The sequence below is a fragment of the Neomonachus schauinslandi genome, chromosome 6 (assembly GCF_002201575.2).
Source record: "Neomonachus schauinslandi chromosome 6, ASM220157v2, whole genome shotgun sequence".
In the NCBI taxonomy this organism is placed as follows: Eukaryota; Metazoa; Chordata; class Mammalia; order Carnivora; family Phocidae; genus Neomonachus; species Neomonachus schauinslandi.
Genome location: NC_058408.1, coordinates 58,886,801 through 58,905,064, shown reverse-complemented (window position 1 = coordinate 58,905,064; position 18,264 = coordinate 58,886,801). Strand labels below are relative to the sequence as shown.

At 39.5% G+C, this 18,264-nt stretch overlaps 1 protein-coding gene across 2 annotated transcripts in view; it reads left to right on the top strand.

Moving 5' to 3' along the window:
- Window positions 1–9,727: 9,727 nt before the first annotated feature.
- The window catches only part of MAEL (maelstrom spermatogenic transposon silencer), a 35,047-nt gene continuing 26,510 nt past the window's right edge, over window positions 9,728–18,264 (top strand). Inside the window, exons 1-5 of one of the 2 annotated variants that reach the window (XM_021682673.1) lie at window positions 9,728–9,859; window positions 10,131–10,223; window positions 11,878–11,977; window positions 13,046–13,201; window positions 14,400–14,441. In XM_021682673.1, coding sequence (XP_021538348.1) covers window positions 9,728–9,859; window positions 10,131–10,223; window positions 11,878–11,977; window positions 13,046–13,201; window positions 14,400–14,441 — 523 coding nt within the window. The remainder of the gene's footprint in view (window positions 9,860–10,130; window positions 10,224–11,877; window positions 11,978–13,045; window positions 13,202–14,399; window positions 14,442–18,264) is intronic. The other variant, XM_021682674.1, reaches the window with a different exon arrangement.

Below are 18,264 nucleotides of genomic sequence, written 5' to 3'. Positions count from 1 at the left end.
TTTCTTCTGGCCAGATAGGACAGATCCCCCAGGAGAGATGAGCTTTTCACAGCCCTGGCAGGGTCTGAATCCCCAATACTTCAAACTCTGTGCTGCAACCAGAGACAAACATGTCAGAACGTAGGCCTGGATGGGACCAGAGCAGGACTCGAAGAAAGCCATAGCGAGAATTGTGTGTCACAGGGATGCAGGGGGAGTGGACTAGCTGACTGCTTCATCAAAGCCGAACACTTTAGAACAGAATTAGGACATGAAGAGAAGTGAACCACCGCAAGGAGACATGCTGGTAGCTGGTAGCAACCCCATGGTTATAAATATAATGTGGCTGAATCCTCTTTAAAACATGATTTCATTGCAGGCACACAGGCATGCATGTACATGAATTCTGCTTAACATAGGTCTTTTTAAAGCACACAGATAACATCACATTTCTACTTCTCCTCTCCAGTCTTGACTTCCAGGAAGAATCTATGAGCTGTGACTTTAAAATAGATACCGTGTTTCTTATCTAAGTTTTGTTCAGCTTTCCTTCCCTTGTGCTACCTTTTAGGTTTGTTATCTTCCCCATCTCCCATATCTTCAAAACCACCTTCGATGAATTATAAGTTTTAAAAAAAATCTAAATTGAAGCAAGGAACTGAAAAAAAAAAATCAGAGATTCTAGGTGCCCTATACTGGAAACTAGAAACATTTTCAATCTGGAAGTCCTTTCATATTGAGGAATAAATTGTTTCATTAAGAAAATGCTTTAAAGAAAGGAAATGCAAATGCAGGGTGCATGATGCCAAAAATTTTAAAAAGCTGTACTGCCAAGAACAGTGGTAAGTATATAATAAGTAAAAGATTGGGAAAATGTGCTGAAAATTCCATGTACTTGAAGCAGATTTAACCCAAAAGCCTGCTGTCTCACGCTTCAAAGCTAAGGACAGGGGTGTAGGTTGCTGAATTAGGTGGTGTCTGCCTGACCCATCCGGAGGCCAGACTTCACCAACAGTGGGCAGCCTCCACCTGAGGCTTTCTAATGACAATTTCCCTGCAGAGGACAATTTCTAAGGACAATGCACAGAAAAAAGAGCAGAACATAAAATTGTATTACAGCATGGTCCAAAATATGGGAAATGCAGTTAAAAGATGGAAACAACAAAAGACTAGGAATGGTTATCTCTGGGTAGGATTGTTATTCATTTTTATCTTCTGCATAATTTTCTAGATCCTCTAATATTTATACAACGTAGAGAAAGTTGCTGGACACAAGATACAACTGTGCCACAATCCACTCAGTTTCTGGGACATCCCCGGAGGAAGGAGAGAGGCAGAAAAAAGTGACAGGTGTTTTTGTCAGGACTGTATCTTTGGCCAGACACAAAGCCCCCCAATGTACACCTGCTCTAATTCTGTCTCAATCCTAAGCAGTGAATCAAGTTAATTATGAGTAATTGAGGCCCTGGGAGCCCTTACTGACTGAGAATTCAACTCTAATTTCTTTGTGAGTTACAGAGCCAAAGATGAAGTAAGCTTGCTTCTCTTTCATGAGCCCTTTCTCTGGTTTTTGCTTTTGTTTCTTTTTTGTTTTTAAGATTTATTTATTTATTTGAGAGAGAGAGAGAGAGCGCATGCGGAGGTAGGGGGGAGAGGCAGAGGGAGAGAGAGTCTTTTTAAGCAAACGCCATGCTAGGCGTACAGCCGAACTCGGGGCCGATCCCAGGACCCCAAGATCACCACCTGAGCCAAAACTAAGAATTGGACTCAACCAACTTCACCACCCAGGCGCTCCCTTTTGTTTCTTTTTGTTTCAATATTCGTGTCCTTTGGAGACCTGAACAACATTAACTGCCCCCAAAAATCTGCAGCAGAGCAGATTTCAGTGATGGAGCAGTATCCTTTAGCCCAAAGGGGGAAAGATGAAGGAGGGCCTGTCTCCTGTATTTTGTCAAGGCCTTGGGCAGTGGGTCTTGATGATTAAGCCAGAGGATTGCTTCTCAGCCCTAAGCATTCTCCTAGAGGCCTTCTTCCCTGGCACAGGTCAAAGATGGGACCTAAGAGAGAGAAGTGAGCCAGAACAAGTATGTCTATCTGATGACCTCACCCCCAGAAAACAGGCAAGGAAGGGAGCTAGAATGAGAGAGCCAGAACACTGAGCATAAAAGGAAACAGCTCACACAAAAGAGGGGTCATTTGTGGGCTCTCAAAAGCTAGTGTTAAAAAACAGCAGCCTTGACCTTCGTGTTGGCATTGTGTCCTGAGGCTCTCTCATAGAGTTGTTAATTTCATATTCCCACCCCAGTTCTGAGTGGGTGCCTTAGACACAGAGATGAGCCATGTGGATTTTTGTCTAATTAATCACAAACTGTTTTAGGGTCTTCTTCTCTTTTCCTCATCTTTTCTTCTCTCTTCCCTGAATTCATTCATTTAGTCTATACACATTTATTGAGCGCCTACTATATTCTAGATACCATGCTGTCTGGAGAGTTAAGATGAAAGGAATTTAAAGATGAATGAGTCACAGACCCTTATGTCAAAAAGTTTACAGTTGAGATGTAGCAATGTGTGTATTGGGGTGGGGAAGAGACAGACGTATGGTCTTTAACTGGGTGTGACAGGACCTATATTAGGACAAACGCCAGGGGTGGTGGTGAGCAAACGGAAAGAGGTCAGTTACTCACTAGGAGTGCTGGTCAGAGATCTTTTCAAGAAAAGGTAATCCCTGAGCTAAACCTTAAACATGATCTGGACAGAACTTCTAAAAGCAGAAACACAACAGGAGGTAGTTCAGACACAAGCCACAGGCACAGAGCAGAGTGGGGTCTGCTGCCTGGAACATGGCTTCACAAAGGGCAGAGTCAGCAACAGGGCCAGAAAGGGAGGCTGAGGGCCGACCAAGGGGAGCCAGGCTACCAGGTCTGAACTTAATTCCACAGGCTACGGACCACACAAGGATTTCTCAGGGAAGAGTAAGATTAAACCTGTGTTTCAGCCAAGTTATTCTGGCCACAGCGTGTAGGATGGATTGATGGGAAGAGAGACAGCCTCTTCCATGTGAGAGCTCGTTACGAGAGCCCAAAAAGGAACGAGCACCAAAACTAGGCTACAGGGTAGCAGAAATGGGAAGCAAACAGTAAGTGGGAGAGACATTGCAGGGAGACACAAGGTAGAATCTGCATGACCTGACTGGGAAAGCAGAGGAATCAACTAGGCTTCAGGCGGAGTTACTCAAGAGTATGGTTGTGCATTTGGGCAACATCTAGAGACGATGAGGAACTTGGAAATTCCTCCTTTTGCTTTGGCAAAGCATTATGTAATAAACATCCTTGAGTATTGATAATGAACGGCTTGCAATAAGGATGCTAAAGAAGCAGGAATCTCATAGAGGTCAGAGGCACTCACGGGCTGTGTGGGCTGGGGACTCTACTACTCTAAGCCTCAATTTCCTGTTCTGCAAAATGGGGATGATTTTATAATCTGTTTCACAAGATTGTTGTAAGGAGGAGAAAGGAGATGGCCTTTGTGCAGTGCTTAGCAGAGAGTCTGACACAGTAACTTTCAGTGAATATTTTTTTTTTTTAAAGATTTTATTTATTTATTTGAGACAGAGAGAATGAGAGACAGAGAGCATGAGAGGGAGGAGGGTCAACAGGAGAAGCAGACTCCCTGCCGAGCAGGCAGCCCGATGCGGGACTCGATCCCGGGACTCCAGGATCATGACCTGAGCCGAAGGCAGTCGCCCAACCAACTGAGCCACCCAGGCGCCCCACTTTCAGTGAATATTAACTATGATTACTATTATCATCAGCACAGGATGCACACTGAACAAGGTCAGGGCCTTAACTTAAACTAACATCAGAAAAAAACTAGCATTAGGAAAAATATTTTCCTAAAATGCCATGTGTTCTTGGTGGTTTCATAACATTCACTTAGTTGAAAATCACTTCATACTTCATATTAAAAAAAAATAGTAGATGTCCTCCAAGCCTCCAATGGCTTCTTACCCATTTAAGTGAAATCTAAGGTTCTTACGATGGCCTTGTAAGCCCTGCATGGTTCGGCCCAAACTCCCTCTCCAATATCCATCTCTATTTTCCTACTTGCTTGCTTAACTGCAACCACAGCCTTGCTTTGCTGTTCCTCACTCATACTTGACACGTGCCCACCTTGGGGTCTTTGCACTTGCTATTCCCTCTGCTTGGAATGCTCTTTGCCTGACATCTTCATGGTTTGCTTCCTCACTTCCTTCCACTATTTGCTTAAATTTCATTTCCTCAAATAGGGTCTTTTCTGACCACCCTAAATTGCACCTTCAATCAGTCCCTATTCCCTTATCCTGCATTATTTTTCTTCATTGGACTTATTGTCCAATAATATGTTCAGATATCTTATTATATACATAATTGTTTCTTTATTGTCTGCATTCCTCACTATAAACTTTGTAATGTTTAATGTGTTCTTGGCCCTAAAACTGAGCTTGGTATTCCACAGACTTTCCATATGTACTTATTGAATAAATGAAGCACTTCCTCTTGTAAATATTCCTCTTGTCTTGGTTTCCCTGGTTTTCTCCTTGCTTCTTCAGACATTCCTTTTTAGTCATCTTTGCTGGGTTTTCCTCTTCTGACTTCTAAATGCTGGTGTTCTTCAGGACTCCATCCTAGAAACTTTTTTCCTCTCTTCACCCTCAGCCTAGGTGATCTAATCCATTTCTATGAATTTAAATACCATCTTTATGCCCAAATTGCTTCCAAATTCTGTCTCTAGCCCAGAACACCAGGCATAGACAACCAACTGCCTACTTGACATCTCCACTTGAATGTATAAGAGGCATTTCAAAATTAACACATCCGTAACTAAATTCTTGATCCCCCTGCCATCCACATCCCAACCAAAACCTACCACTCTCCAGAATTTCTGAATAAGAAAATCAATCTGGGTGGAAAGAGGGAAAAACTGATCCATTTACATAGGACTTTGCTTAGGTAAGATTGAAAAAAAAATCAGTTGTATCAAAGAAGGAAAGGAGCAGGTAATAGAAATTATGAGGAGCATTGGACCCTCTTTGGTACCAGCACTGTCCTCCCTCCCCCAGTTCTTGCTATTTTAGAAAAAGACATGACTTGCCACTGGGTTACTTAAGCCAAAACTCTAGAATTCCTCCCCTTCTCTCACTTCTACATCCAATCCATCAGTTAGTTCTTTTTTCCCCAAAGCACAATTTGAAACCATTCTCTCCCCTTCATTTCTCCTGTTTCTTTTCTGTTCTAGGTCACCATCACCTCTCACATGGACTTCTGAATGGACCTCCTAACTAGTCACCCCATGCCCATTCTTGCCTCTTTGAACCTATTCTCCAAATAGTAAAAAGACTGATCTTCTTCAGCTGTAAACCATATCATGACACTTTTAAAAAAATCTTTCAATGACCACCCACATACTTAGTAATACTTGAACCCTGGACAGTGCCATCTCCAAATTCCTGCTGATCACTCCATCCTCAGCAAGCACCTTCTCCACCTGAGTGGACACACAACTGTAACATCAACCAATCTTCTGTCTATTCTGATGATACACCAAACTATTTATTGTCTGAGACCCTCACACATGCTGTTCCCTCCATCTAGAATGCTTTTTTTTTTGATTCTTTACATGATTAGCTCTATTTTTTAGTATCCTTTCTTGTTTTAAATGGTGTCTCCTCAGAGAGATTTGTCCTGATTACATATCTAAAAATTTAGCAGTTAAATCTACATATTGTTTTAAAATGTCAAAATAAGGGGCGCCTGGGTGGCTCAGTCATTAAGCATCTGCCTTCAGCTCAGGTCATGATCCCAGGGTACTGGGATCGAGCCCCACATCAGGCTCCCTGCTTGGCGGGAAGCCTGCTTCTCCCTCTCCCACTCCCCCTGCTTGTGGTCCTGCTCTCGCTTTGTCTCTCTCTCTCTTTCAAATAAATAAATAAAATCTTTAAAAAATAATAAAAAATAAAATATCAAAATAAGGTAAAGCAATCTTGGCCAAGGTAGAATAACAGGGAATCACTTTATCCAACATCTTAAACAAATAAAAATTCGATCAAATATATAAAACAATGTTTTCAGACACTGAACATAGAGGAGCAGAGGTGAGTAATCCCTGCAAGAACAGAAACAAACAAGGTGAGTCATCTGATGGCCCCAGGTTGCTGCCTGGAGAGAGTATCCAGAATCCAGCAAGAGGGGTAACCTAGGCAGAGCCCTGTGGTCTCCCTGGGTTGAGGAGATGGAGTTGGTGTCTAGGTAGGTCACAGTGACTAGAGTTTGCAGGGCAGAGTACCAGAAAAGAGAGAACAGTACAAAGAAAGAGCTCTGGAAATCTGCTAAGGATCTCCCTTGAAGCTCCAGCTGAATATTGCTCTGTGCATGTGTGGGAGGAAACTACACAGTGCCAGAGAAAGAACAACCTGAAAGGATTAGAAGGAACAATCCTTGAAATTCACACAGGGCTAGAAATAGTTTGTGATTCCATCAGCCAAAATGGAAAAACTTCCAAATTCATGGGTTGTCAGGCAGAGTACTAAGGGTATTTATCAACGGAGGAGAAAATTAGCCCTAAAGTTTGCTCTGATACCAAATAACAAAGCATAAAAGCAAGCCTCAAAAGGAGGAAAAACTATACTCCAACTGTTTCCAAATAACATAACTCTGTCCCAGAAAAAGCACAAGAATATTTATAAGAAGACAAAAATATGCAGCATTCAAAAAGATAAAATTTACAATTGTCATCAAATCAAATATTACCACGCTTGCAAAGAAGCAATAAGGAGAAAAATCAATCAGTAGAACAAGACCCAGAAATGACACAGATGATGGACTGAACAGACAAGGACATTAAGAGTTATTGTAACTACTGCTTTGCCAATTTGGATGCCTTTTATTTGTTGTTGTTGTTGTTGTTGTCTGATTGCTGAGGCTAGGACTTCTAGTACTATGTTGAACAACCGTGGTGAGAATGGACATCCCTGTTGTGTTCCTGACCTTGGGAGAAAAGCTCTCAGTTTTTCCCCATTGAGAATGAAATGCACTGTGGGCTTTTCATATATGGCTTTTATGATATTGAGGTATGTTCCCTCTGTCCCTACACTGTGGAGACTTCTAATCTAGAAAGGATGCTGTATTTTGTCAAATGCTTTTTTCTGCATTATTGAGAGGATATTATAGTTCTTGTCCTTTCTTTTATTAATGTAGTGTATCATGTTGATTGATTTGCAGATGTTGAACCACCCTTGCAGCTCAGGAATACATCCCACTTGGTCGTGGTGAATAATCCTTTTAACATATTGTTGGATCCTATTGACTAGTATCTTGTTGAGAGTTTTTCCATCCATGCTCTGTAAATGTCCTTTTTGGTAGGGCCTTTGTCTGGTTTTGGGATCAAGGTAATGCTGACCTCATAAAATGAGTTTGAAAGTTTTCCTTCCATTTCTATTTTTGGAAACAGCTTCAGAAGAATAGGTATTATTTCTTCTTTAAATAGTTGGTAGAATTCCCCTGGGAAGCCATCTGGCCCTGGACTCCTGTTTGTTGGGAGATTTTTTATTACTGCTTCAACTTCTTTGCTGGTTATGGGTCTGTTCAGGTTTTCTGTTTTTTCCTAGTTCAGTTTTGGTAGTTTATAAGTTTCCAGGAATGCATCCATTTCTTCCAAATTGTCTAATTTGTTGTCATATAGTCACTCATATGTTCTTAAAATTGTATTTCCTTGGTGTTGGTTGTGAGCTCTCTTCTTTCAGTCATGATTTTGTTAATTTAGGTCCTTTCTCTTTTCTTTTTGATAAGTCTGGCTAGGGATTTATTGATTTTATTAATTCTTTCAAAGAACCAGCTCCTAGTTTTGTTGGTCTGTTCTTTTTTTTTTTTTAATTTCTATATCATTGATTTCTGCTCTAATCTTTATTATTTCTCTTCTCCTACTGGATTTAGGCTTTATTTACTGTTCCTTTTCCAGCTCCTTTAGATGTAATATTACGTTGTATATTTAAGACTTTTCCTGTCTCAGGGGGTGCCTGGGTGGCTCAGTCGTTAAGCATCTGCCTTCGGCTCAGGTCATGATCCCAGAGTCCTGGGATCCAGCCCTGCATTGGGCTCCCTGCTCTGCGGGAAGCCTGCTTCTCCATCTCTCCCACTCCCCCCGCTTGTGTTCCCCCTCTGGCTGTCTCTCTCTGTGTCAAATAAATAAAATCTTTTTAAAAAAGACTTCCCTGTTTCTTGAGAAAGGCCTGTATTGTAATATACTTCTCTCTTAGGACCACCTTTGGTGCATCCCAAACATTCTGAACTGTCGTGTTTTCATTTTCATTTGCTTCTGTGTACTTTTTAAATTCTTAATTTCCTGGTTGACCCATTCAGTCATAGTGATTTGAAGGGGCACATGCACCACAATGCTTATAGCAGCAATGTCCACAATAGCCAAACTATGGAAAAAGCCCAGATGTCCATCAACAGATGAATGGATAAAGAAGATGTGGTGTATATATATACAATGGAATATTACTCAGCCATCAGAAAGAATGAAATCTTGCCATTTGCAATGATGTAGATGGAACTAGAGGATATTATGCCAAGTGAAATAATTCAGTCAGGGAAAAACAAATACCATATGATTTCACTCATGTGGAATTTAAGAAACAAAACAGAAGAACATAGGGGAAGGAAAGGAAAAATAAAATAAGATGAAAATAGAGAGGGAGGCAAACCATAAGAGAAGCTGAACTCTAGGAAATAAACTGAGGGTTGATGGAGGGGACAGGGGTGGGGACAAGGGATAATTGGGTGATGGGCATTAAGGAAGGTACTTGATGTAATGAGCACTGGGTGTTATATGCAACTGATAAATCACTAAATTCTACTAATAATATAGTATATGTTAACTAAATTGAACTTAAAGAATAAAAAAAAAAAAGATGCAATGGAAACAAAAGCTTTCATAGTAGCTCCAAATATATACCAGGAATAAAACTAACAAAAAAATGACACCACCTTTATGAGGAAATCTATAAAATTTTATTCAAGGACATTATTTTAAATCTAGCTTATTGTACATTTTCTTCCTAACACTTAAAATTTGCTTTTTAAAAAAACATATTCTTTGCAATTATAACAAGTTTAACTTAAGAATGGGGGAAAAACAAAAAAGCAATAATCAAAAAAAAGAAAAACCCATACTGGTTGATGCACTTGTTTTGTCATCTTCCCCTCAAACTCTCTCCATTGTACTGTGAACTTCTGGAGGGAAAAGATCTTTTTTGTCGTGCTCCTCACTCTGTCCCCCACCCAACACCTTTCACGGCGCTTGGCACAGAGTTGGCCTTTTACAGTTACAAAACATGAAAGAACTTGAACCACTCACTAGTCCTCTTTTCCTCTACCGGCTTTGACACATATTACGCAATAATGTACAGGAATTGCGCCAAACCTTCCACGCGACAGCAACCCCGCCAACGCCTCAACCCAGCCAATCAGAATGCACTGCACCTGTGACCAAGCTCCCCCTCCACCCCACCCCCACTGCCCCACGAGTCAGTCTCAGACTGTTTTTCTCCCAGTGAGGCCAGTGCGGCTGCGCACAGCGCCCTAATTGGTCGAGAGCTGCAGGCCTTCGCGCGCAGGCGCCTGCCTCGGTTACTAAGGGCGGGAGCCCGGCTAGGGCGCCGGCGGCTTGTGGTGTCTCTGGCTCACGTCGTCGAATCCTGACCTCGCTCGCCATGCCAAACCGCAGGGCCAGCCGTAATGCCTACTATTTCTTTGTGCAGGAGAAGATCCCCGAATTACGGAGGCGAGGGCTGCCTGTGGCTCGCGTAGCTAATGCCATCCCCTACTGCTCTGCTGACTGGGCGGTAAGACTGGAGGGAGTGGGGGGCAGGGGGGCCCAGGGGGGCGGACCAGGCAGTTGGGCAAGTGGGAGGGCGAGGCGACAAGGAAAGAGGCCTCAAGGAGGCCAGTGACCCCTTGGCCCCTGCTGGAGGGGAAGGAAGCCCCCCGTTCCCGCCTTAGGGCAAACCAACGCAGGAACCACTTGTAATGTCTGGGCTTCTGCCTCTGGGGCCTAGGGCGCTCGGTCCTCATTGCTGTTTCTCTCCTTTCTCAACCCCCTTAAATGTCCCCAAGCTTTTGAGGGAGGAAGAAAAGGAGAAATATGCAGAAATGGCTCGAGAGTGGAGAGCGGCCCAGGGAAAGGACGCTGGGCCTTCAGAGAAGCAGGTAAAGTTAGCCTGAGAAGAGCCGCTACCCGCCTGGCACATAGGCATGTTCACTAAATGCTGGATGAGTGAGTGGGTGAATGCCAAGGGTGGACTAGTGGGTGATTCAGTTTAGCGCAAAGAAGAATTTTTCTTTTTTTTCTCCCCTGGTGTCAGAATGCTGTTAAAAAGCCAACAGGTTTCCTAACTAGGGCACATGTTGTTATTTGGTGTTGAAAGGCTGGGGGAATTCCTGTTAGGAAACCTGCAACCAATAAACCATGATCAGTGATGAGAGTGTTGGGTTTTAAGGTTTGTACTAGATGATCTCTAAGGGTTCCTTTAAACCCCTTTATGATTAAAGACCCCCCCCTTTTTTTTAATGTTTAAAAGTAGCTTGGACCGGGACGCCTGGGTGGCTCAGTCGTTAAGCGTCTGCCTTCGGCTCAGGTCATGATCCCAGGGTTCTGGGATTGAGCCCCATATCGGGCTCCCTGCTCTGCAGGAAGCCTGCTTCTCCTTCTCCCACTCCCCCTGCTTGTGCTCCCTCTTTCACTGTCTCTCTCTGTCGAATAAATAAATAAAATCTTAAAAAAAAAAAAAAGTAGCTTGGACCATTCTCTCTTTTTAAATTACACCTGAAACCAGGCACGCTGTTGTGTTTAAAATATTAAAATAACAAAACTTGCACATGTTGGTAAATGTTAGTGTGCCTTATAGGTAAGAGTTGAATAAAGTTGATTTGGGTACATTTATGTGTAGTAGAATGGTAAAGTACGAAATAAAAATTTTCTTGTTGATTTGTATCAGGAAAATTCAGGGTAATTGTGGACTTTTCCCCCTCCGTGTTCTTTCCATTTTTTAAAGATTTTATTTATTTATTTGACAGAGAGAGACACAGCGAGAGAGGGAACACAAGCAGGGGGAGTGGGAGAGGGAGAAGCAGGCTTCCTGCAGAGCAGGGAGCCTGAAGTGGGGCTCGATCCCAGGACCTGGAATCATGACCTGAGCCGAAGGCAGACGCTTAACGACTGAGCCACCCAGGCGCCCCTGTTGTTTCCATTCTTACATAGTAAAATTCCATTCTTTCTTTAAACTGTCAACATTGGATTGAAATTCAAGAGCGCTTTGCTTGCTTTAGGTTTGAGAGATTTTTATTTTGTGGATGTATGTTTGAATAGAAGCTCTAATCAGTTGAATTGGTACTTAGTTATACGGGAGAACCTTGGTTTTTTGGTTTTTTTTTTTTAACTATAATTTCTTATAAGACCTTTTCCCTCAAAATGTAAGCCATGCTGTATATGTACTCATTGAGTCTTGAAGTCAGCATGATTGGGTTTTTAGTTTAAGTGAAAAACAAATTACTTTGTCGAATGATGTTCTTTTGGCCACTGGGGGATTAATTTAGATTATCAGTAGTGGGCAAATGGTTGTTGAATTGGTCATTTACCACTCACCTTTTGATTCAGAATATTTATAGATGTTGCCCTTGTCTGCCTTTGGGAGTTGGTGTCACTGACAAATACATGCTTATTTACTCATTGGGCTCATTGGCCTACAGAGGTTACTGAAGTAATCTGTGAACTGTTTTTCAGGTATTTTGCTGAATTTAAGTATTTGTATAAAGTGCCCAGTAAGAGTTTGAGTATGTGATCAATTATTTTCTTCCTCTTTAGAAACCTGTTTCCACTCCACTGAGGTGGCCAGGCATGCTTGTACCAAGGCAGAATGTTTCACCCCCGGATATGTCAAATTTGTCTCTAAAAAGTGATCAAGGTAGAGTAATCCCAAAAGCAAAACGCTTAGATAAGTGTGGGTGCACAAAACATAATGATATATTGATCAGTACTTATGTGTTCTGTTCATTTTGATCCTGCATTTCAGAATAATCGCCTACAAGGGTTCAAATATGGTAATGCTAAAGTTGTAAAAGATCGGGTAATTTGCATTTGTTGAAATAACAGTGGAGAGATTGTTTGGTTTTATACAAAAATCTGGTCTCTTGGTTAATAACCACTTTATATGTTACTAAATATACTTCTTAAATTTAAGTGTTTACAGCTAGACCCTTAAATACATTTAAATTATAAAGAGGTTGAATTACTGAGCTAGCCTAGGAAAGAACTTAGCTAATAAGAATCCTTGTTATTCCTTCTGGCTGTTTTGTGTTCTGACTTTGTTGAAGATTAATAAACTTTTAACAGTCTTTTTTTTTTTTTTTTAAGATTTTATTTGTCACACAAAGGGAGCACAAGCAGGGGAAATGGCAGGCAGAGGGAGAGGGAGAAGCAGGCTCCCTGCTTAACCAACTGAGCCACTCAGGTGTCCCAACTTTTAACACTCTTAAATGTGGCCAATCCTGTTAAATAAGACCCTTCACACATTCTCATATTTCTTTCTTTAGAGAATTTATCAGTGTTCTTATTTATATTGGTAAAAAGTGAAGAGTGAACTAAATTGTCCATAGTTTATATCAGAGTTTTTCTATACTGATTCTACTTGGCTTTATTTCCCAAACCTCTTGTATTTGTTGAATATGGGTCACAGCTTTTCTTAAGTCATTCCTAAAATTCGGGGCTTATGTTTAGCTAAATTATGTAGAGCTGGCTTCAAGTTTGAATAATTTCGTTGCTTCATGCAGAGTGGTTACCACTGTAATTCTTGATAAGTGTAATTATAAAAATTTTGATTCATTTATCTGGTACAGATGATTAGTTTTCTCTTTTCCAGCTTTTAGGATTATGGGAACACAAGGAAAATGGTTCTAAAACTTTTGCTTTTGTAGAGGATTCAACTCTCAACTGTTTGTGTTGTCTTACTTTTTTTTCTTTTTATTTTTTTTAGCTCTCCTTGGAGGCATTTTTTATTTTTTGAACATTTTTAGCCATGGTGAGCTACCTCCTCATTGTGAACAGCGCTTCCTCCCTTGTGAAATAGGCTGTGTTAAATATTCTCTCCAAGAAGGTATTATGGCAGATTTCCACAGTTTTATAAATCCTGGTAAGTAGAGTGAGTAGATGCTAGATATTAAACAGTATTCATTTTATGTTGACTTTATTCAACAGGATTTGTTTTCTTAAGGGCTGATGTATAGTTCTTAAAGTGTAGTAAGACTTCATTATAATTGGTTGAAAAATTGTTAAGAATTAGGTGTTTACACAGAGTTTTTTAGTTTAAGCTTTTAATCTCAAGAAAGTATTAGAGTTGGGTTGATAGTATGACTGAAAAATAGCCTGTTGTTTGCTTACCTGTGGCCTTACATCTTGGAATTTTCTAAAAGCTTTTTATGCCTTTGTGCTTTTATTTCTTTAACCCATCCTTCACCTTGGAGATCACTAGATTTTAACCTGCTGTTGTTTTATAACTTTGAGCAAAGTTCCTAACCTTTCTGAACTTATTAGCTTATCTATAAAGTGGGACTAATACGTATCGTTGGCTGCTCTAAGGAGTACGAGAGAAGGTGTGAAGATAGCCTGACACGTAATAGTCTCTTGGATGTTCTCAGGAGCTCTTCTGGCTGTTCCACCCAGCAAACCAAGTAGTGATGAAGACCTAGGATTCCATTAGGTTCCCAAGAGGATAGTTAAAGGACCAGTATACCTTTAAAGGCAGGTAGGAGAAACATATAGGGAGAAGAGTGAAGGGGTAGAGGTTGGGGAAAGAAGAACTTCATCTTTTGTTTTGTCAGTTGCTTTAAAATTCATTAGAATAAGCCAGCGCTTTTTCTTGTGTTTCAATGACAGAAACTAATCATCCTACTCACACTTGTGAGAGCTGCTGCTTAGGATAAATTAAATAACTACTTTTCTTCATACAGTTGTAAAACATTATAAAAAGATTGAATTTGGAGACTTTTTCTTTTTTTTTTTTTTTTAGATCTACGTACATGAGGCCCTATGTTAAGGGCCTCGTGGACCCCTAGCTAAGACTCCTTAAGCAAGTTTTCTTTACTATTTCTTTTCTGTAAGGAGTAACTTCCTTTTTAAAGTAGTTTAGACAATATACCAAATATACCAAAATTCTTTAATAGTCATCATTCCTTTGGTTTAAAAAAAAAATAAACTTCTATGAAAGTTTAATTTTTTTTGTATTTTCACATAGCAATAGCCATTACCTATGTTATGACTCAGTCCATCCTATGGCATATGGCTCTAGCAAAACCAGAGAGCTGCTCTCAACAAAATATTTTGTATTACAGGTGAAATTCCACGAGGATTTCGGTTTCATTGTCAGGCTGCAAGTAAGTATGGGGGAATGGATAGAATAATAGGCATTGAGTGTGTATGTACCTGGTTAAGATTTTACATGGACACATAAAACATAAGTTGGGGGAAGAATAACGTTATTGTTGGAGAATCTTCATAGAAATGGTAGGTGGTGTATGTGATCCTTAAAAAATTTAAAATTAAATAGACTTGTGGGATACCAAAGGATATGACTGTATACCTAAACTCTGAACTGAACTCTTCTACGAACTAGGTTTTAACCAGTTTCCTCTGTGATTAGAATGAAAATCATGATAATAGTTTTATTTTTAATTTACATTCAAAAGTGTCATTTTTTTTACTTAAAAATGTAGACAACTAGCCTATAGAAGTGTTTGAAATTAAAAATAAGTTTTTCAAATCTGCCATAACAAGCAGCTATTTTGTTATATTTATAATGCTGTTCTTTATAAATGAAAAGAATATTTTAGAGTCCCTTTTGGTTATGTCCTTTGAGTTTTTTCCAGTCTTAGTGAAAAATATGTACTAGACTTTTTTTGTTTGCCTGGGATCAGGGCAGTAGACTGTGGAACAAAGTAGGGGCAAATTTTTTTAGTTGGTCCTTTTATAGCTTTGAATGAAAAACATATATAGTACAGAAGAGGAATTCTGTTGTAGATTTTGAAGTGTGAATCTAGCTAATCTCCCCACGTGTTACATCATCTGAAGTTATTAACTAAATAGGTGGTGGTAAGACAAAAATAGAAACTTAGCTGGTGATTAACTTCATTTTTACTTCAGCTGTTTCTGGTTTTTTCATTGGTTGAGTGCATTGGAATCCCTGCTGTTTGCGAGCAGGCCACTGGCCCTACTGTTCATTATTTTGGTTCTGATAAATACTTGATTTTTAAAAAGTTTTTAAGGCTTCTTTTTACAACATTTTCAAGTTAACCAGATTAAGAGAAACCTATTAAAGACTCTAGGAATGTTTTCTTAATTTATTTTTTAAACTAATTAACATTGAATACAATTCATTCAGGAAAGCTCATTGGTGAGCTGCTTTGGGAGTTCACCAATTTAGACCGGTCTTAAATTGCCAATTTGGTAACCCTGGGAAGTGTGCCGGTTAAAGAAGATACATAAATGACTGTATTAGAGTGATGGCTATGTTGACATAACTAAAAATGCTTATGCTGGTGTAATCAACCTGATGCTTAGGAAAAGATCATGGTTCATAGAGGAATACACTGAAGCAAATTTACATGTGGATGCAGAGTGAGTAGGAGCTAAGGAATGTACATGTAGATCTTTCAAATGCTCCTGTGCTAAGTGAAAGTGAAGTGAGATCAAGTGAATACTTCATGGATGGGCATGATGGTTTAGCACATTAGAATCAAAGAATTTCAAGTTTGGAAGAGGTATTGATATGGAATCTATTGATTTCCTCATCCTCATTGCCATGTTTTTCTTGGAAAGGGTACTTCAGGTTCTGTATGAGTTTGTGCGGGTAGGAGGTCTTTGGTCCTTCTCATTCTCCCTCACTTTAACCAGTGGAGCTCTGATTCTGTCCATTTTACTGCTTAATTTTCTTGGGAGAAGTTTTGCTTTAAAACAAGCAAAGCTTTGAGAACTGCTTTCAGCTTCCTATACGAAAGGTCTATCAGCTTTTAAAATCTTCATACACAAAGAATGTAACATTGACTTAAGGTATAAAGAATATTCATGAACAGCAGTGCATTCTCCAGTCAGCAGAAGAAATAAGGGCAGTGTGCTATCATTGAAGGTCATTATATCTCTCCTTGATTGCATCCCCCTCCCTCTTTATAAGAGAGACACTATTTGGAATTTTGTGCTAATCATTTCCTTTCTTTTCTGAATAGTTTTATTGTGAGTACATTTTTTTTTTTTTGAGAGTATGCATGAGTGGGGGTTGGGGGGATGGAGGGGAGGGGCAGAGGGAGAGAGAGAATCTTAAGCAGGCTCGGTGCTCATGCCCCACTTGGGGTTCAAACCCATGACCCTGAGATCATGACATGAGCTAAAATCACGAGTTGGACACTTGGGGCGCCTGGGTGGCTCAGTCGTTAAGCATCTGCCTTCAGCTCAGGTCATGATCCCAGGGTCCTGGGATCGAGCCCCGCATCGGGCTCCCTGCTCCACGGGAAGCCTGCTTCTCCTTCTCCCACTCCCCCTGCTTGTGTTCCCTCTCTTGCTGTCTCTGTCAAATAAAATCTTAAAAAAAAAAAAAAAAGAGTTGGATGCTAACCGAGCCACCCAGGCATCCTGTGAATATATATTTATTTAAATTATGTATTTAATTTTGCTTTTTTTTTTAACTTTTATATAATTAACGTTGAGTGCTTCTTTCTGTGCCTGTATTTTTTTTTTTTTTAACTCAACATTATCTTTTCCCAATTTTTCTGTTGGATTGTCCTTTACATTGGTTTGTGGAATTTTATTATGTATCTGATTTAATTGCAGACTTAATTGCAGATTGATTTAATTTGCAGATACCTATTTTCAGTTTGTGCATTATATTTTTTTATTGTCATTATGGCGTCTTTTAATGACTAAAAGTGTTTATTTTTAATTTAGTAAATGTATCAATCTTTTCCCTTACGTTTTGAGGGGTTTTAGTGTCTTATTTAAGAATCCTCTTTTACCTGAAGGCCCCAAATGATAGTTTTTATTGTTTTGTTTTTCATATCCAAGTTCTTAGTCCACCTGGCATTGACTTGTGTATGGTGTGAAGTAGAGATTTTTTTCATTTTTTTCCCATGTGGATAATCAGTTGTCTCAGCATCATTTATTCAATAAGCAATTTGTTCCTCAGTATGTAGTGCCACATTTCTGTTGATGCCTGGGTCTTTTTGATATCTTTTATTTTGTTCTATTGGTCTACTTGGTTTTTGGTACCCATACCATTAAACACAATATTTTAATACTTAGACAAGTTCCTTGACTTTGTTTTGGAACATCATCGTTATTCTTGATCCTTTGTTCTTCCATACGATTTAGAGTCAGAGTATCAGTGCTTTACAAAAAGCTTTGTTGACATTTAGATTGGGATTCCCTTTAAATTTTCAGATCATTTTGGAGAAAATGGACAGCTTCATGATATTCTATCAGTGAACAGGAGTCTACTTATTTTTTTAGATCTGTAAGGCCTTATAATACTTATAATTTTTTTCACAATGATCTTAATATCTTAAATTTATAGCTTATAAATTTTGTTATTTATAAGTGATATCTCCTAGAATTATATTTTTATTTACTTTTGTAGTTTAGTTTTATCCAGCCATTGCTAAACTATAACTCTTGAGTTTTTAGTAAATTCCTTAGTCATATCTGTGAAATGACCTTTTTCTAATCTATATATTTTTTATTTAAAACTTTAAAAATTTGTTTTAGGGTGCTGGCTAGGAACTCTGGTTTCTAATGTTTCACCATTAGAGTATGCTGTTTGCTGTGCCTTTTGTTTCTTTTTTCTTCTCTCATTTTTTGTATGCACTCTTGATCAGGGTTAAGAAGTTCCCTTCTATTCCCAGCTTGGTTAGAGATACCAGTTGTACCTTTTAATGAGTGGTTTTTCTGTGTCTCACTTGATTTGTGTCTTTTGTTCATTTGGTAATTTGCTAATGCTAAACCAACCTTAAATTCCAGCAGTAAACGCAATATAGTCACTACATAGCTCTTAAAGAAATTGCTGGATTTGGTTTGCTCATATTTTGTTTTAGGATTTGTGCAATCATGTTAAAGACTGAGATTAGTCTTACCTAATTTTGTTACCAGGGTTATTTTGCCGTCCTAATATGGGTTAGAGAATGTGTCTTCAGTTTTTTGAATTTACCTTTGGTT